Source organism: Herpailurus yagouaroundi, unplaced genomic scaffold (assembly GCF_014898765.1).
Source record: "Herpailurus yagouaroundi ecotype Mexico unplaced genomic scaffold, PumYag 161, whole genome shotgun sequence".
NCBI classification, from domain to species: Eukaryota; Metazoa; Chordata; class Mammalia; order Carnivora; family Felidae; genus Herpailurus; species Herpailurus yagouaroundi.
This window is the reverse complement of record NW_024412402.1, coordinates 13,338,543-13,356,909: the sequence shown is the minus strand read 5'-3', so window position 1 is coordinate 13,356,909 and position 18,367 is coordinate 13,338,543. Positions and strand designations below refer to the sequence as shown.

The 18,367-nt window shown below is 49.7% G+C and overlaps 1 protein-coding gene across 1 annotated transcript in view; it reads right to left on the bottom strand.

The window, feature by feature from the left end:
* SORL1 (sortilin related receptor 1) overlaps positions 1 to 18,367 on the bottom strand; it is a 153,751-nt gene that overhangs the window by 62,032 nt on the left and 73,352 nt on the right. Inside the window, exons 15-22 of the mRNA XM_040482842.1 lie at positions 17,706 to 17,834; positions 17,139 to 17,224; positions 13,219 to 13,391; positions 11,759 to 11,890; positions 8,893 to 8,984; positions 7,369 to 7,615; positions 6,546 to 6,684; positions 548 to 721 (exon numbers count right to left, since the gene is read on the bottom strand). Of these exons, the coding sequence (XP_040338776.1) occupies positions 548 to 721; positions 6,546 to 6,684; positions 7,369 to 7,615; positions 8,893 to 8,984; positions 11,759 to 11,890; positions 13,219 to 13,391; positions 17,139 to 17,224; positions 17,706 to 17,834 (1,172 nt within the window). The remainder of the gene's footprint in view (positions 1 to 547; positions 722 to 6,545; positions 6,685 to 7,368; positions 7,616 to 8,892; positions 8,985 to 11,758; positions 11,891 to 13,218; positions 13,392 to 17,138; positions 17,225 to 17,705; positions 17,835 to 18,367) is intronic.

The window sequence follows — 18,367 nt, the reverse complement described above, 5'->3', positions numbered from 1 at the left end:
TGGGAAAGAGCTGCTGCTGAGCCCAGGTGAGCTGTGAAGGGGTCCGACCAGTCCTTTCTCCAAGCCAGGTTTGGTCCAACTGCCAGGAAGCAGGAGAAGTTGAGAACCCGGATGTGGAGGGGTGGATGAGGAAAGGAAGAGTCTGGATGGCTCAGTCGGTGAAGCGTCTGACTTCGGCTCAGGTCATGATCTCACGGTTCGTGAGTCCGAGCCCCACGTCGGGCTCTGCACTGACAGTGCGGAGCCTGCTTAGGATTCTTACGCTCTCCTCTCTCCCTCTGCCCCTCCCCTACTCGCTCTCTCTTTCTCTATCTCCAAATAAGTGAAAATAAATAAATAAATAAATAAAGAGGCGGAAGGAGACAAAGAGGGGACTCCCACTGAGGACTGAAGTACCACAGGCCTCGGCCCCTGAGCCGGGATGTCTGTATGTATCTAGCGGATTTGATCCTTACCCGCGGCAATTTCAATAACCCAGCAACGTGGGGAACACACAGCACTGGGAGGGGGGAGGAGGAAGGAGGGTAGAAAAGAAGAAGGGACGCACCTTCTTTGACGCAGGTGCTGTTCTCCCGCTGATAGCCCTGCGGGCAGTCGCACATCAGGTCCCCGGACGGGAGGACAGTGCTGGACACGCCCTCCGGACACCGGCAGCTCTTACTGTTGTTGGCCCTGGGCAGGCAGAGCAGGCTGCACGGCCTGGACACACAGGCGTTGCTTCCTGGAGAGAAGGCAAGCGGCGGCCACATCCGGGTTAAAAAAACCACCGAACGGGATACTGACATCAACACGGCCTGCTCATCGTACAGACACACGACGGCGCGGAGCGCAGAAAGAGAGAAAGGGGAAGGGCCGAGTGCGGGGGCTCGAACCTCGCCGACAACCCCTGCTCAGGGCCAGGCGTCCGCTGTTCCTCCTGGGAATTTGGAATTGGGGTGATGGAAAAACAACAGAGCAACTGGGGAGCCCGAGCCGGGAGAGAAGTCACACGGCGTGGGTGTCAAAGGTGAGGCAGGACAAACCAAACCCCGTGCAGGTCAAGGCTGTGCAGAAACAGACTCCAGAGAGGCAGACGGGAGAATACGGCAGACTTCCAGAGGGGAGGGGAAGGGCCACACCAGGGTCCCAAAGGGAGAAGGAGAGAGAGAGAGAGACAGAAGTGGTGTCTTTACCATTTCCTGCACCTGTCCCCACAAGGCTCACCTCTGTTTCCTCCCTTTGGGTTCCTTACACTCTCCCTTTATGCTTTCCTTAGCACTTTTTACTTGAGTTAGCTTGACTGGATTTCTGCTCCTCTCACCCAAGAGCCCTTAATGAGAACATGCACCTGAGTAATGACAGGGCCCAGACGAACACCCGGGTCTCTGCTTTTCAATTCCTCTGCGCCCGAGTGCAGCGGCCGAGCTGAATAAAAAGCCAGCCATGGTGCCCATTAGCCTCCGTGCTATCTGTCATGCAATAAATCCACACAAGGACTAGTTAACATCGATCTATCCCTATTTCCAGTCTTTTCTCTGGTTCAGCTTTCCACAGAGAGGGCCAGACGAAAGTCCACAAGATCCTTCGCTGCATTCCGGGGAGAGAACTTTTGTGGGTGAACAATGATGGGAAAGGGATGTTCCTACCCTCCACATCCCTCTGGCAAGGCGGGAGAGGATGCACACACCACTGGGTAAAAGCTGGAAACACGATACAACTATGGAGCACCATAAAAGCCACATAAATTATGAAATGTAAGCATGTTCTTTTGGCCGTGACTGTCCATCATCAAACTCGGGGGGAAATACACATAAACGCTCTGATAAAGCTCAGCTGATGACAGTCCTTCAGCTGTGCTATCTCACGGACAGACACACGCACCACAATCACATCCAGGTAACCTGTTTCCATGCGGGAAGATTTTAGCCATGTCATTGCCTATACTGACCTGCAGGCTGGAAAACAGGGCTCGTTAATGACGACTGGTATTAATATGGGTGATGATACGCTCAGTGGCTTTGGATGTGTTGGCACTTCCTCAGTGTTTAACTAGCACACGCATAAAAATAAAAGTCACAATGATATAGCAACAGTGCTGTTTAGACGCTAAGGACCGGAGAGTACGAAGCATTACCAAAGACACGAAATACATTCGCAGAGGAGAATCCATATGATGAAACATTCAAAAGGGTTCTACAAATATTTAACCAACTCTAAAGGTAGAGTTTCCACAGCAGAAAAACCGGTTGACGAGAGCAGAAATGCCAGAGATCAGTTCACCCTGATCTGTTCCATGAAGAGAGATTATTCCTTTTTCAAAATACACATGCTCTAGGCTACAGGGAAGAACACAGAGCTGTCACTAATGCAAAACAACTCCAAAACGATCTGGAACATGTTCTTTGTATTCAGAGGACAACACAGCATTCAGTGTTCCAAGAAATGGAACGGTAACAGAATACTTAAAAAAAAAAAAAAAAAAAAGACTCCAGGACAGGATGATGGTTTCACATGGGCTATGTCTGTAAAAGAACACGACTAACACTTTCACATGTGGAGCAAAGGTTCCTACCCAAGGAAGCAAGAGCCAGAAGCACCGAACCCAAAATGGGGTTCTAAATTTTTTTTTTTTAATGTTTATTCATTTTCGAGAGAGAGCGTGAGCAGGGGAGGGGCAGAGAGAGAGGGAGACACAGAATCAGAAGCAGGCTCCAGGCTCTGAACTCTCAGCACAGAGACTGACTCAGGGCTCTAACTCGTGAACCACGAGATCGTGACCTGAGCCGAAATCAGACACTCAACAGACTGAGCCACCCCGGGGCCCCCCAAATGGGGTTCTAGACAGAGATGTATACGGTCTGAGAGGCAGCGTCCAGAGGCAAACCCCAAACCAAGCAGACCCAGTCACTGACCCCAAGAGGTACACTGGGCAGGAGCTTATGGGGTGCTACAGAGAAGCCGGGAGAGCATGGAAGGAGTAGTCAGCAGAACTCCACCCCCAGAACATGGCCACGGACTCTATACAGGAGGCTGCAGTCTTGCATGGGCAAGGAAGACAATACAAAGACCATCAATCTGATATAAAGAGTGGACAAACGGCAGTCATCATCTCCAAAGATGTCCCCTTCAAAGACCAAACAGCCCCACGATGCCTTCATCGGGCAGATTCAGAACATATTCAGATCTCCTCTTTGGAAAATTCCTCCAGAACCAGTTTAGGACACAGAAATGCTATTATCTTGCTTAATTATCTAAACGTTTGACAATGATCGAATCAAATCCACCTCAGAGAGTAAGTGTTTGCCCTCACTACAGATATTTAAAAGCCTTAGATTACTGAGACTCGGAAGGACCATTCCAAGAGCTCCAAAGTATTTTAATCCATTGCAAAATCAACTGAAAAAAAATCAACAGCCTTGTAAACTAAGCTCTTTAAAGAAAAAGCACTCAGGGCGCCTGGGTGGCTCAGTCGGTTACGCTTCTGACTTCAGCTTAGGTCACGATCTTGTAGTTCGTCGAGTTCGAGCCCCACGTCGGGCTCTGGGCTGACAGCTCAGAGCCTGGAGCCTGCTGCGGATTCTGTCTCCCCCTCTCTCTGCCCCTCCCCTGCTTGTGCTCTCCTTCTCTCTCAAAAATAAATACACATTTAAAAAAAGAAAAAGAAAAAAGCACTCTTTGTGGGGAATAAATTCCAGTAACCCTACATGAAAACTAATCAGGGACAAAGATCAAGAAAGGCGTCTGGTTATAACCAAAATCGCCCAAATGGACAAATGCTTGGAGTGAACAAATTTTTATCACGAACAGGAATCAATCAACATCTAGGACTTCCATATCACCATCATATACCAGGGCACTGCTATTCCAACAACAGATGACAGAGGGAGCAGAGCCTGACAGTTTCGTGGAAGTCAAGCTTGGAAGTGAATTAGGCCACGGTGCAAATTCTTACCACTTAACTATACGTATGATACAGAAACATGAACCTGACTTTCATGTGCTCATCTACAAAACAGAAATATTAATAGTACACAGGATTTGGGGAAGGTTGACTGAGGTCATTCAAGCCCACAAAGCACATTAGTGTGATACTGATAACACAGGAATCCCTAAATAAATGTAGGTTATCATCTCGATTATTATTTTACACTTGGCTAATAGTCCTACGTGTGCTAGGAGCTGACACTAAAAATAATAAAGACTGACTAGCACCAGGGGTCACGAGTGTGCAAAACAGGGTCCAAAAAAATCAGGCAGGTTAGAGCAAACAAGTTCAAGGCCAAGAGGCACCTGCTGCATACAGGCAGTGCTGGCAGCCAGATGTCATTTCAAAAGTGCTCAGCTACCCTCAACTAGCCCTGAGAGATCACAGACTTGCTTCTCCGGCCCTGTGTCTGTGGGCGGGAGGCCGGCTGCAAGGATCCTGCTCACACAAAGGAGAAAAAGGAAATCCGAAAGGCAAATGGAGGAAGGACCAAAGAGAAGGCAGCGACCGGTCCTGAGGCTGCAGGCCCGAGTCTGTGTGCTACCCACCGGCACACATCTCCGTCCAGACCCCAGCCAGACTCCCGGAATTACTCTGAATTACTCTGGATGGTTTAAATGAAGGGGGTTCGTTCAGGCACAAAGGGGAAATCATGCCCAAGGTGAGGCTCACAGGCCTGTGTGCACAGCCCCAGGAGACCACCTATGCACATGCTTAGACCAGAAACTCGCTCCCCCAGCACAACACCCCCACCCCACCCCCTGGGACCTGGCGGTGACTGCACACCAGCTGGAATGAAGCAAGTGACCAGCCGAGACCGGGGAGGGGAGAGCCCAAGGGTCAGCGGTTCATCTGAACGCTGCTGTGTGCTCACCAACACGTGCTTACAAGCGCTGGTCAAAAGGCAGACTTGCTTTCTGGAAGGAGTGCTAATCCACAGGAATGCTGAGGACTCACTGGGCTTGCTACCCACGCCCATCAGCAGGGGTGGGGGTCCTCCATCAGACAAAGGCCCTGAGTTTCAGCCCCTGGAGCTGAGAAGCAGTCCTTCATCTCTCCCTGTTTTAAAACAGGCACCATGTCCGAGAAGAGAGTGACCCCTACGTTCTGTGGCAGAACTGGAACAAAAGCCCGGCTCCTAAACCAGCGAGGGACCTTTGAGAGGGCGAATTCACAACATCTGAGATGTCGTTCCCTGATCTATGATCCATGGATTCCAGTACCGCCCCCGCCCACATCACAGGTCAGTCGCAAAGGCAGGACAAGAATACAGACTTACATTTCCAGCATTCCGTATGGTTTCCTAAGGGTGTTCACAATGCTATCTCCACTGGTCTCCCCCAAATAACAAGGGTATCTATAACCGTATTTTTTCCCTTTGACAGTCTTCTCTTAGCACAAGGCCAGCCAAAACCCACCAAACAATGCCAACATTCTAGCTCAAACCGGGAAACCTAGCAGTTTGTCAATAAAGGAGAGTCAGCAGACCCAGGGTGCTATTTAATCCTGCTGAGAAAAATAGGGTGTTTCTTAAAAGAACTATTCTTCCCGGAGCATCCTGCCGTCTCTTCTGGAGAGCCAAGCATACGGGTGGCATACAGACGGAAAGGGCAGGAAATAAGGAAGGAGGCTTTCTCCAGGACCAGCGGGGTCACAGGCACCGGAGCAGCTCTTGAAGCCTCTGCCAGCAATCTTTAACACAGCTACTGCGGCGCCTGGGCGGCTCAGTCGGTTGGGCATCCGACTTCAGCTCAGGTCATGATCTCATAGTCTCTGAGTTCGAGCCCCACGTCGGGCTGTGTGCTGACAGCTCAGAGCCTAGAGCCTGCTCCGGATTCTATGTCTCCCTCTCTCTCTGCCCCTCCCCTGCTCATGCTTTGTCTCTCTCTGTCTCAAAAATAAATAAAAACATTAGAAAAAAAAAAAAAAAAAGACAGCTACCGTCTCCACCCACTGGCAGCTCTTCCTTTTCCATGACCTCTTTCCACAAATACCAAGCCCTACTAAGTGCCAGGCAGTGGCAAAACTGTTGAGGACAGAAGGGAAAAAAAAAAAGAAAAAAAACCACAACCCCCTTCTTCATGGGCCTTAAGAGTTGCAGGCGGGACACATTCATTAATGCATCATATAGGTAGGCGCTCAATGAGCAACAGGTCATCTGGGCAACCGGAGAACAAGACACGATCCCATCAGGAGGCAGCGACTGTCTGCACACCCAGCACGGCGCTGGGCCCTGTAAGGTTGCCAAGTGGGGATTAAGCGCCCGCTGGGACTCTCCAGCTGCAACAGAAGCCACACCACCAATCAGTCAGGGGCCAAAGGCAGGGGAGGGGGGTGTAATTACCCACCAAGTATCACACGCTAGGCAGGCAAAAACACGCTGTCTTCCAGCTGTTTGTGTACCATTAGAAAAGAAATTAAGATGTCATTAGGAAGAAATTAAATAATGTGCATGTTGTCGTGACAATAAAGATTCAGGCTGCCAGATCCCGCCTGAGCAGGGATTGCCCACACCCAGCCCCTCCTAGAGATCCACGAGAGACAGAGCGAGAGAAAGATGAAGCGGGGCACACTGCCTTACCAGTCGTCTTCCCCTTGTAGAAAATCTTCATGTCCATCAGCCCCGTGAGCTGGCTCGCCAGAATCGCCATCTGAGAGCCGGTGTATTTGGAAGCTCGGAAGATGCTGAGCTGCGACCAATCATCCCAGTAGATTTCATTCTAAAAAAAGAAAAAAGAAAACCGTGCTCGTTAGCGTCGTTCCTTGGTCTCCTGTTCTGGACCCTCCGTGAGAACAGGGGTTCGCCCGTGCGGGGCGATGCCTGACGGTCACTGGTGAATGACCAGCCTCGTTGAGATTCCGCCGAAATGCAAGGCAGCGGTTTTATCCAGACCGCACCAAAGAGCCGCACAGAAGGAACCGCCCGAAGGAAACTATCCGATGGGCAATCAAGTTTGCCCACGGTCCAGCCCTTCGGTTCGAAATCTGCTTCCCAACGTCGGGGAGAAGCAACCATTCTGTTTTCTAGAGTCGAAGCAGGAGCGACGGGCAACACAGCTGGTACAGAGCTCATCTGAAGCCATCAGGGCACGAGGCGGACAAGCCTCACAGGAGATGACACGGAGCCCAGACTACCGGCACTCAAGGGCAAACGGGGATTTTTCTGTGAAACAATCTCAACCTTTAATCTTTTGAAATGTGAACAGTGAGCAGCCCGGCAACTGTGACATCCGTAAAGGATGTCAGGGAAAGGAAACTGTAAAGGAAACTGTCTCAAATTCAGAAATGAGCTGGTTTTCTAGAAGTAGACAAGCATCTCTGTAAAACAAGAGCAGCTCTTCACCTCGGTACACTCTTCCCCAGCTCTAACAGACCGCCCAAGGTGGGAGCAAAGGAGTCCCCACCTTAAAGACGGCGATGGCGTAGGGGTGGGGGAGGTTGTCCAGGATGACGGAACGCTGCTGGCCATCAAAGGTGATCCGCTCGATGCAGTCCAGGTAGGCGTCTGTCCAGTAGATCCACTGGTCATCCACAGCGATGCCGTTGGGCCACTTCACGTCCTCTGACACGAGACGATGCACAGCAGAACCGTCCATGTTGCTCCGATAAATTCCTGGCTTCAGGTCTCCCCAGTCAGTCCAGAACATCACCCTGGTCAAAACCGGGAAAGAATGCACATAACATCAGACCTGGGGAAAGGTGGGGCGGGGGGGGGGGGTCACATGCTACCCCAAGGAGGTAAGAAGCCCATCGACAAACATAAGGCCAGTTCGTTCAGCATTATTGTCATAATCTGTAATTGTGAACTTAAGATACTTAACTTCTTGACCCAGGAATTCCTTTACTGGAATTTAAACAGATATAATCAAGTTACGTGACTGCAATATACAAAGCTATTCATCACGGCATCATTCTTACTAGCAAGTGCGTATATGTATACATACGTGTACACGTATATGTATTATGCGTGTATAGATCCACACACACTTTTAGGTGGATATATATGTATACACACCGAAACGTCAATATACAGAGAAAGTGACAGACTGTGGTATACACAAAAGAGTATTACGAAGTCTGAAAAATCTACAAGCGCTCACATGAAAACGTCATCTTCAAACCACGTAAAATATTTTTAAAACATGCAGAACAGCAAATGTCCTCCGACTCTGTCTGACACACGGGCATGTACATGTGTTTTAAGGATATACGCTTGTATACGGGTAAAAGAGAATTCTGAAAGCTACACAAGAAACCACTAATCATGGCTACCCCTAGGATGCGTGAGCGAGAAGGGTTAAGAGTGAGAAAGGAGGAAACAAGTAGTTTTCATGTCATAAACTTCTGCTCTCGTAACGTTTTTAATCAGGTACATATACATTTTTTTCTCTTAAAAAGCAGATCAAATTCTGTATCATAAATATTAGAAGGACTGAAAACCTAATCCAGAATTTCCTTTCAGCTATGTTTCCTTAAGTTAAGAAATTAATAAAAAGCACCTTTGCATTTCCCAGGTGCTTACAAATTGTTAGTAAGAGAACCCACCCATGCTTGGGGGGCGGTGCACAGGAAGAAGATGGACGGGATCAAATGTTTGCATCATGCCTCAAACTCCAGGTAAAGATCCTTATGGTATCCAACCAGGCCTGACCACGCCTAACCAAGAGACTTGCTTTCAATACCCTTCGTTGGAGAAAACACCCCACAGATGTGAGACATCTGGGTGCAGAGACTCTGATGCTCGGGAACAGAAAGGGAGTAGAGTCACCTGACCAGATGACTGAGCTCTGGCTTCAAAACTCGAAGTCAACAGGTTATTTCAACCATAATCATCAGAAACAAGTCTGTGTCCAGCAGTTTGCATTTCCACGAAAATCGGTCTGCTGTAGCATCCGACACGTGCTGACTTCCTCTGGGGCCACACTTACCCGTCTTGGGGCAGGAGGACCAGGGCCCGGGGCCGATCGAGCACAGAGGAGTTGACAATCGTGAGTCGGAAGTCACCATCTGGATTAGCTACCTGACAAAAAAAAAAAGGGGGGGGGTGGGAGCCGTGGGTGGAAGGCCAAGATGGATGTGAGCTCCTTGAAAGGCCCACATCACAGTTTCCCGTGGGGCTGCTGCCTACAGACACGCGCCTCTATGGCTGCCTGATTCCCCTGCAGGTGCCATCTGGGAAACTTCCCAGCGGAATGAGCTGTTCCCTCCTCCGGTCATGGGACAATTCTCACGTGGTCTGACAGAGGAGCCACACGGCCGCCTGTGCCCCAGGTCTGGGGCGTGAAGATCTGCACAAAGCAACCCACCTACGTCACTCCAGGCTCCAAAGCCACCAGTGGCTCTACGTTGTCCACAAAACAAATCCTCAAAGTTCCCGCCTCACGATTAAGAGTCTCCACACGGGCACCTGGGTGGCCCAGTTGGTTAAGCTCTGGCTTCAGACCGACTTTGGCTCAGGTCATGTTCTCACAGTTCGTGAGTTCAAGCCCCGTGTCGGGCTGTGCCGACAGCTCGGAGCCTGGAGCCTGCTTTGGATTCTGCACCTCCCTCTCTGCCCCTCCCCTGCTCGTGTTCTCTCTCTCGTCTCTCGAAAGATGAATAAACGTTAAAAAAAAAAAAATTAAAAACAAAAAAGGAGCCTCCACAGACCGTTCATTTTCTTTTCTCCATATTCTCTCTCTTCCACGTCAGCCCCTACAACTTTGGTGGGACTGGCCTTCTCGTGGGTCTCCAAGCCTGACGTACTCCTCGTCCTCGTCTGCTCTTACCATATCCCCTCCGGGCCTGTCCTCTGCCCCATAATCAATGTCTTTCCTTCAAAACTCACCTCCAGGCCCACTTCCTCGGCTTAACTCCTCTCACCTGCCTCAAGCAACGAGCATCGGCACTTCCTGTCGGTGACTCCCCTCACCATTCTGCACAGACGGGACCTGAGTTGTATGCTGTGTGGGGGGTTATGCTTTACCGCATCCTTCCAGCACCTGGCAAAGTGCTGACCACACACATTAAAGAAAGGAGAGGAAGGGCAAGACAGACGCACTACTCAGTATGTCCAAGGCACTGGGCGCCTTCTTGTTCACTTCCCCCAGCCACGCTGTGGGGTGGACGCTAATCACCCTGTCCTCAGGGCTCCGCTCAGATGTCACATCCTCAAGGCCTTCCTGCCCACCTTGTGGCATGCCGCCTGACTGTGCAGTCACACAATCACACTGCCCCCCCACCCTGGACATTCTCTGGAGGACACATCGCTGACGGAACTGACAGACTTCTTTCTTCATTAGTTCGCTGCCTCCACGAAAATCTAATCCCGATCACAACAGGAACCTGTGTCTCGCCTACTGCTGTCTCTCCACCACCTCAAACCATACCTGGCACATAAGCACGTGAGGAAAAAGCACCCGTCCAACCACTGAGTGGATAAACGAACCTTCGTATCGCAGACGAAGCACCCGAAGCTTCGGTGGGTAAGAAACTGGCCTGAGTCACTCAGCTTCCAGAATGAAGACCGAACCCAGGTCTGGCTCTCGACTTCGCGGGTCTCACCTGGCAACTTCTCCCGACTCTCTGAGCCTCCCTGCCTCTACTCCACTTCCTGCGCCACCCGCGTGCCATGCTTCCACATCGGCAGTACAAAGAGGGCTGGGGACGATGGGCCTCAGCCGTGACGTCCAGGAGGTGAGCGTGCCTATGAGACCATGACTTTGGTGCTTGTCGAGGCCATTCCTGACCCTCACGTTGCCTTAGGTAGCTAAGGCACAGACAGGTAAAAATGGGATAATAAGAGTACCCGCTGTTGGGACGCCTGCGTGGCCCAGTCGGTTAAGCGTCCGACTTCGGCTCACGTCATGGTCTCGCTGCTCGTGAGTTCGAGGCCGCATCGGGAGCTGTGCTGACAGCTCACGGCCCGGAGCCTGGAGCCTGCTTCAGGTTCTGTCTCCGTCTCTCTGCCCCTCCCCCACTCATGCTCTGTCTCTCTCTCTCTCTCTCTCTCTCTCTAATATAAATAAAACATTAAAAAAAAAAGTACCCACTGTTAACAGGGTTGTTGTGGGCAGTGTATCACATAATTCATGCAAAGTGGTTCCAGTGGGGCTTGGCACCCAGGGAGTCCTCGTTGCTTTTAATACTAACGATGGGGGGCGCCTGGGTGGCGCAGTCGGTTAAGCGTCCGACTTCAGCCAGGTCACGATCTCGCGGTCCGGGAGTTCGAGTCCCGCGTCAGGCTCTGGGCTGTTGGCTCAGAGCCTGGAGCCTGTTTCCGATTCTGTGTCTCCCTCTCTCTCTGCCCCTCCCCCGTTCATGCTCTGTCTCTCTCTGTCCCAAAAATAAATAAACGTTGAAAAAAAATTTAAAAAAAAAAAAAAAAAATACTAACGATGGTGATCACGAACGTGACGTTGTCTTTATAACTCTGGTCGACAACAGTCATACTAGAGCAGTGATACTACGGCACGATAATCATGCTGTGGCGTTATTATGATTATCATTATGGTTGCTCCCACATGCTGCCGTTAGCCAAAACAGAACCATTCAGGGCACCTTCGTGAAATCTCGGTCAGGTGGGTCCAGGCATCCTGTTCTCACACGGGCCCTTCACGGCAAAGGGCAAGAATTCTGAACCTTCCCCCTTTCCTTCCCTTTCCAAAGGCTCCGCTGGCCCATTCTCTGGAATTCTCGAAGAATCTCCAGAGAAGTGGGTGGGACACACTAGCTGCCACCTCGGTGTCAAACGTGACTCCAGGCCCAGGTGCACCCCCTGCTCGCTTAATTACGGACAGCATGGGACACACGTACCTCAATCTTTTTAAAGCCAGAATCCACCCAGTACAATAACTGGCTGAGGGGTTCAAAAGCCAAGGCCTCTACGGTCTCCAGGCCGGAGTTGATGATCACCTCTTGCCCTGTACTCCCATTCAGACAGAGGCGCTGAAGAGAGAAAAAGAACAAAGGCTGTGAAACGTGCGGACGACCCCGCGCCAGCTCGGTTCCCCCGATGGTAACCGTTTCCTCAACTGGCTTGGCTGGCAAGGGATGCGAGGTTTTAGATGAGTCAACTTTCCACGTGAGTGAAGCCGGTTTCCGGTCAAAGTATTCTAGAACATGTCACCGCTTCCCGTTTTCGGCAGAACACCTACACACAACGTAATCATCTGTATGACTCTGCATTAGCGTTACGAACACTGGTTACTGAACGATGCCCTATCACAATAATGAGGTCGGAGATTACGGAGAAGCAGGATTTTGTTTGCTTTTAAAATACGTGAAGCCAGACTGCTGTTATCTCTGAGTTCTTGGGTCAGTTTTCAGAGGCTCTCCTCCCTTGGGATAGCTCCACCCACCAGTCCCTCCCAGTGCCCATCCCCCACCCCCCATCGCCACCCTCCTCAAAACCCGGGCACAGTAAAATTGGGTTGGAAGGTCCCGAGAAAGCTTGTTGGAATTGCTTTTCTAAAAAGGATTAAGTGGGCAATGAATAAAGACCAAATAGCTCTCCTTTAAAATGCATGGGTTTGGGGCGCCTGGGTGGCGCAGTCGGTTAAGCGTCCGACTTCAGCCAGGTCACGATCTCGCGGTCCGGGAGTTCGAGCCCCGCATCAGTCTCTGGGCCTGATGGCTCAGAGCCTGGAGCCTGTTTCCGATTCTGTGTCTCCCTCTCTCTCTGCCCCTCCCCCGTTCATGCTCTGTCTCTCTCTGTCCCAAAAATAAATAAACGTTGAAAAAAAAATTAAAAAAATAAATAAATAAATAAATAAAATGCATGGGTTTGAGTGTAGATGGCTATCTATCTGGCCTGTGTGGGGATCTTTAGAGCTCACTTCCCAGTTCTTGACTGTGTTCGGAATAGCTCAAGTGGATAATTATGTGGACTGTGGAGAAGTCAAGTATTACCGGGTCATGGCTTCGGCAGAAGGACGCTTAAGAGGCAGCTGGTGCGATAGTGACTAATAATCCTACGCTGCTAGTCCTAAACTCTTCCCAGCAGGAAAAGTGAGGCTTCCCTTATAAGCCAGACTGCCGACTTGGGCTCCCTCTGTCCTTCCTACGAGGACAGAAGTAGGCAGGGCAAGAAAATGCTCAAAGAGAAGACTGAAAATTCTCATCAGCCGGCCCTGAAATGAGTTACCATGTAAAACCTCTAATACCCATTCCTGATACCTGTTGGGAATTAGAAGTGGGCCATTTGGAAAGAGGCTTATCGGGACCGGGCGATCACGAGGCGTAGCCCCCGCGAGCAGACCGACGGGTTGACGCACCTGGATGATGTCCAAGGCCAGGTCAGACCAATACAAGCAGTTCTGCTCATAGTCAAAGTCCAGGGCCACTGCGGCCCGCAAGCCAGTGAGAGGCAGCTGCTCCGTGGCTCCTGAGGCCAGGTCATAGCGGTGGATGGACTTCCGCACGGCGTACAGGATGAACTCATTCTCCTCTGCACAGACACACAAAGCAACAGAGAGGGTGGGCCTGGGGGGTGCTGAGGAGGTCTTGGCATGCCTCGCCTGTTCTCTTCTCATGCCTAAGCCTCAGAGCCACGGGCCCGTGGCGTGGATCTAGTGGCAAAGCACGGGAATCGAGATGTGGGAAGCAGAATCGCCTTTCCACTTGGGACAAGCCACTTCAACCCCTATAAATCCGTTGTCTTGTCTGCAAACCATGTCCCTCGTTACATTTGCTCTTTTTTATCTGGGTGCCCCAGTAGGCATGCTCCAACATCCACGCTTCTGAGCTCGACCTAGAAGTCTTTCAAGTTACACATGAGAACATGGTGACCCCACGCAGCACGCTCTCCCTCGTCACAGGACTGTATCACACGGCACCGGAATCATGTTGACTGGAGACCCCTCATCACGGAGACTCGTAGCTAATCTGTTTGCTCACCCATCCAACGTTATTCACGATGACACAGGGGCAATTATATCAACCTAGTGTGTTTCCAAAACAGTAAGACTACATTTGTTCTCGAATACTTAACGAAACGTCTCAGCACGCGATCATTCCCGAAGATTCTATCTCTACTTAACAAATACTTACACGGTGTATATACCAGCTTCCAGCATTTGTTTCGTGGGCGTAACAACCGCCTGATGGAAGCATGACTGTTAGCTCGATTTTATACGTGAGAAAACCGACAGCAGAGAGGTTAACGCACTCAAGGTCACCCAGCTCGGAAGTAGAAGAGCCACGGCTTGAACTTGGGCAGTCTGGCTCCAGGACCTACATTTTACCCACTACACAATGCTGCCTCTTACAATGGAGATGCTCACGTGGTCGTTTTTTGAAGACACAGAAATAGAGGCCCAGAGTGTTTGAGACGACTTACTTAATGTCAGACAACCAGTCACTGGAGGAGCTGGTATTCTCTCTCTTCTACTTAGGGAATGGCCTAGAAAATATTCAGATTTTTCCACAGCGATGGACATGAGCAGCACAGCCCCGTCCACGTCTAACGTGTCCATTTGGACAGTATGCTGTGTGTGGGACCAAGACCTGAATCTCTCTGCCATAGGCCTGCAGGGTGACCGTTTTTCGCTCTGATTCCCTTCATTCAGTGAGTTCACGTGGACTAGCTGCCTGCTTCCCAGCTAAAAGATAGATAATGCATCCCCCCAAAAAATCTACCTACAATTTTTTTTTAAAGATTATTTATTTCGAGAGACAGCACACAAGCAGGTGAGGCAGAGAGAGAGGGAGAGAGAGCATCCCAAGCCGCTCCACACTGTCAGCACAGAGCCCAGCGTGGGGCTCGGTCTCATGAACCATGAGATCGTGACCTGAGCCGAAATCAAGAGTTGGACACTTAACACCCAGGTGCCCCTACATACAATTTTTAATAAAGGTTAAGTTTGCCTACTTTTCCTTTGGTCTCATTTTACTTCAAAAATATCTAAGCCGCCACCACGGGGTAATTAATCTCTTCTTCTGGTTCTCAAGGAAAGCTTCCCACTGTAATTCCCAGTGAAGGGGGCCATTTAGACGAAAACTGCCAAGCCCGTACGTGACAGGGAAGTCAAGGACTCTCGTCGCAGCTGCCACAGGGGGTCGTGGAGGACACGTTCACAGCAGCAAGCTTTCCACCCTGCATCTCCAACATCTGCAAACCCCATGCTGGGGCTCTGGTTTTCCTTCTAACCACCTGATGCCTTTATAGCAGAGCCTGAGTCCAGAAAGACTTGCCTTAGGATTAGGGACAGAGGAACATTTCCCATTTCTGGTGTTCAGTGCTTAGGAAAGGAACAGAATTCTTGACCAATCCCAGCCTAGGAAGAGCCTAGACATCTGTGTTATTACAGTCATCATAAAGGAAGGAAGACGACTTCATTTTTAAAAAGGGTGCCCAGGGGTGCCCGGGTGGCTCAGTCAGTTGAGTGTCCGACTTCAGCTCGGGTCATGATCTAATGGCTTGTGGGTTCAAGCCCCCACGTGGGGCTCTGTGCGGACAGCTCAGCGCCTGGAGCCTCTATCAGATTCTGTCTCCTTCTCTCTCTGCCCCTTCCCCGTTCATGCTGGGTCTCTTTTTCTCTCAAAAATAAACATTAAAAAAAAAATGATGCCCAGATGCCCAGATTACCTCAATCTTTACAAAGATGCTGTGGTTCCCATCAGCCCTAGGAGACCATCCTTTCCTTTCCTGGTACGCCTCTGCCTTCTGTGCCATGCGTCTTTTTTCTTTTTCTTTTTCTTTTCTTTTTTTTACATTTGGGAGGCGGTCTACACTACAAATGTGCTTTTTTTCTACTTTGGTCCCTGTTCTATTTTCTCCTCTCAGCAAAGAAAACAGCTCTCTTACCAGTTCAGATGGTTTTCCACACACTGTTTTGTCCCTCACAGAAGTATCTTCAGAAACGTTTATTATGAAAGTATGCACTCCAGCCCTTGAGAGCAACCACTCCAACCCTACTAACCCAAACCCTCATCAGTAACAGCTCTCGTGAGGAGCATATTTGAATATTATCTGCTCATTTGCAGGAATCTGCTGAAGCCGTGTTCTTTTGAAGTCTCCACAGCGAGGGATGTTAATGACTCTGGTAATGATGGAAGATTAAATTAAGGGACTAATGAGCTTAGCATGAAAAACACCGGGGCAAACGCTGGCAAGCGGTGAGCAATGGAGGGGGGTGCTCTGCCCCGTCTGCGGAGGGCCATGCGCTTGTCATGATTCAGCGGGGTGCTGATGGCTGTTCCATCAGACCCCACCACCACCACCACCACCACCACCACGGGTCCAAGCAGACCCAACCGTCCACCTTCACCGAGAGGTAAGAGCAGGAGGAAGGGCTCACAGGGAATAAGGAAGTTCTGCAAGAACAAGAACTGGAAATAGGAGGGAAGAAAAAAGAGGCCGAGAGGTGAACTCTTTGCAAGGGGATCATCGTTTCCTGCCTGGGTTGCAAATACCTGTGCCATCACCGCTCAGTCAACTTAACGCACGTTTGGACCACACTGTCTGTCCCCTTACAGCGCGAACACTCGCTCCAAAGAACGCTTTCCCAATGAGCATGCATGATGGCCACCTAAAATAATGCGAATGACACTCATCTGCCACTGGGGCGATGTCCAAGGAAGGGCATGGGGCTTAAGAGTCTGAATTTGAACTCTGTCCCTTACCAGATGCGTGACCTCAAACAGGTCGATTCATCCTCTCCTCTGAACATGCTTCTTCGTTAAAAAAAAAAAAAAAAAAAGCGGAGCTCATGATAGTATCTGCTTCATTGGGTGGCGATAAGGGTTAAAATGGCAACACAAGGAAAAGCACATTAAATGTGTGAAACTCCATTCAAGTATTCGTTATAATTATCATCATAAAAATTAAGATAGACCGCTTCGCTACTTCCCAAAGAGCCATAGTTTCTTTATGTTCCAACTCTGACAAACAGACCAAGGAACACACACAAGACCCTCGCCATGCCTAGGACACAAGAGACGCCGAATAGACATTTTTCAATGAGCAAAAGGGATTTCCCTCAAAAAACTACTCTCTGTTCCTATGCAAGCATAAGGCTATAAATAAATTTGGTTTGGATACCAAGGTTAGAGGAAAAGGGGAGGTCTGTGATGCTTGTAATTTCTATGTTTTTCTACCACTGAGTTAGAAGGGCCACAAGACTGGACCAGTGTGAGATCATAAGGACACTACAGTGACGTCTCAAGAACTCAAAGGCAAGAAACCACCTCTTACCTGCCAAGGGACACGGGACCAGTTCTCCTTCCAGCCGTGTTTCAACGTCTCCTCCACTACAAGTGTCCCCAGAAATCTTCCGATAGCTGTCACCCCCCCCGCCCCAAGAGCAAGAGGTCAGACACATCCAAGAATAGCCATTAAGTCTTCATACCTGGAAACCTATTTCCTATCCACATCCATCTCTTCATTTCCCTATAGGACAAGAAGGATGTTTCATCATTCTCAATTGGTTCTGCTTATAATTACACTGGGAAGCCCAGATAACAGGGAAGACTGTCCCGGGCAAGAGTATACACGTATCCCTTCCACGAAGTCCTATGACGATGTGTCCTTGCTGAAGTTTATGACTTAACATATAGCTAGAGCTACAGAGAAGCTTACGGGCTTGCATTTTTTTCTCACAGAGGGTAGAAGCGTTTGTAAACATCCTAATTCTAAATATTGCCCAAGCTACCTGAGACCCGCTAGGAATCCAAGCAGTGGGAGTATGAAAGGAGCCCAGGTGGCTTTCTCTGCTCTCTCAAACCCAGTGCAGACATGTCCCCAGCACGTTGGGGTACGTACCCTCTTGTTCTCCTGTATGTAGAACCCACAGGACAAGGCACAGGAGGGGAGTATGACTTCCCAGAAAACTCAGGATCCGGAACACAGACCTCTAATGCCAGATCTTCACTCATCTTGAAGCCAAAGTCACTGCAAAGGCAATCGGGGTTTGTTAGGGCCAATGGTTTGTGTACTTGGGGCATGTCAATACGAACTCTTGTGACTTGTCCCATACCGCCTACCAACTTACTGTAAGTTACTAAACGTGTCCCTTTGAAGAACACTCCCTTTTTTATGCTAACACACTTTCAATAGAAACTTTGTATCAGAACCAGGACTGGCAAACCGCGATCATATGCCAAAAACAGACAAAGGCAATACAAATCATTACACCAGAAACAAAATAATATTACTTTTTTTTAGCTGGATCTAGCTCCCCACCCAAAGGCCCTGGGTCTGCCCTCTCTTTGTTAAGGGGGACCAGCAAATGTTAAAGAGTTACCAGCACTCAGTGATCCTTTCTCCTTGACATGCTGACAAGCATTAGAAAGGAAATTTAAAAGAATCACCTTTTTTAAATGAATGATTTAATGTTATTTAAGATCATGTCCATCCACTACCTAAATCACTGTGGGTGTCTCATCCTGTACTTTAGGACACAACACTTTGGCCCACGAGACCTT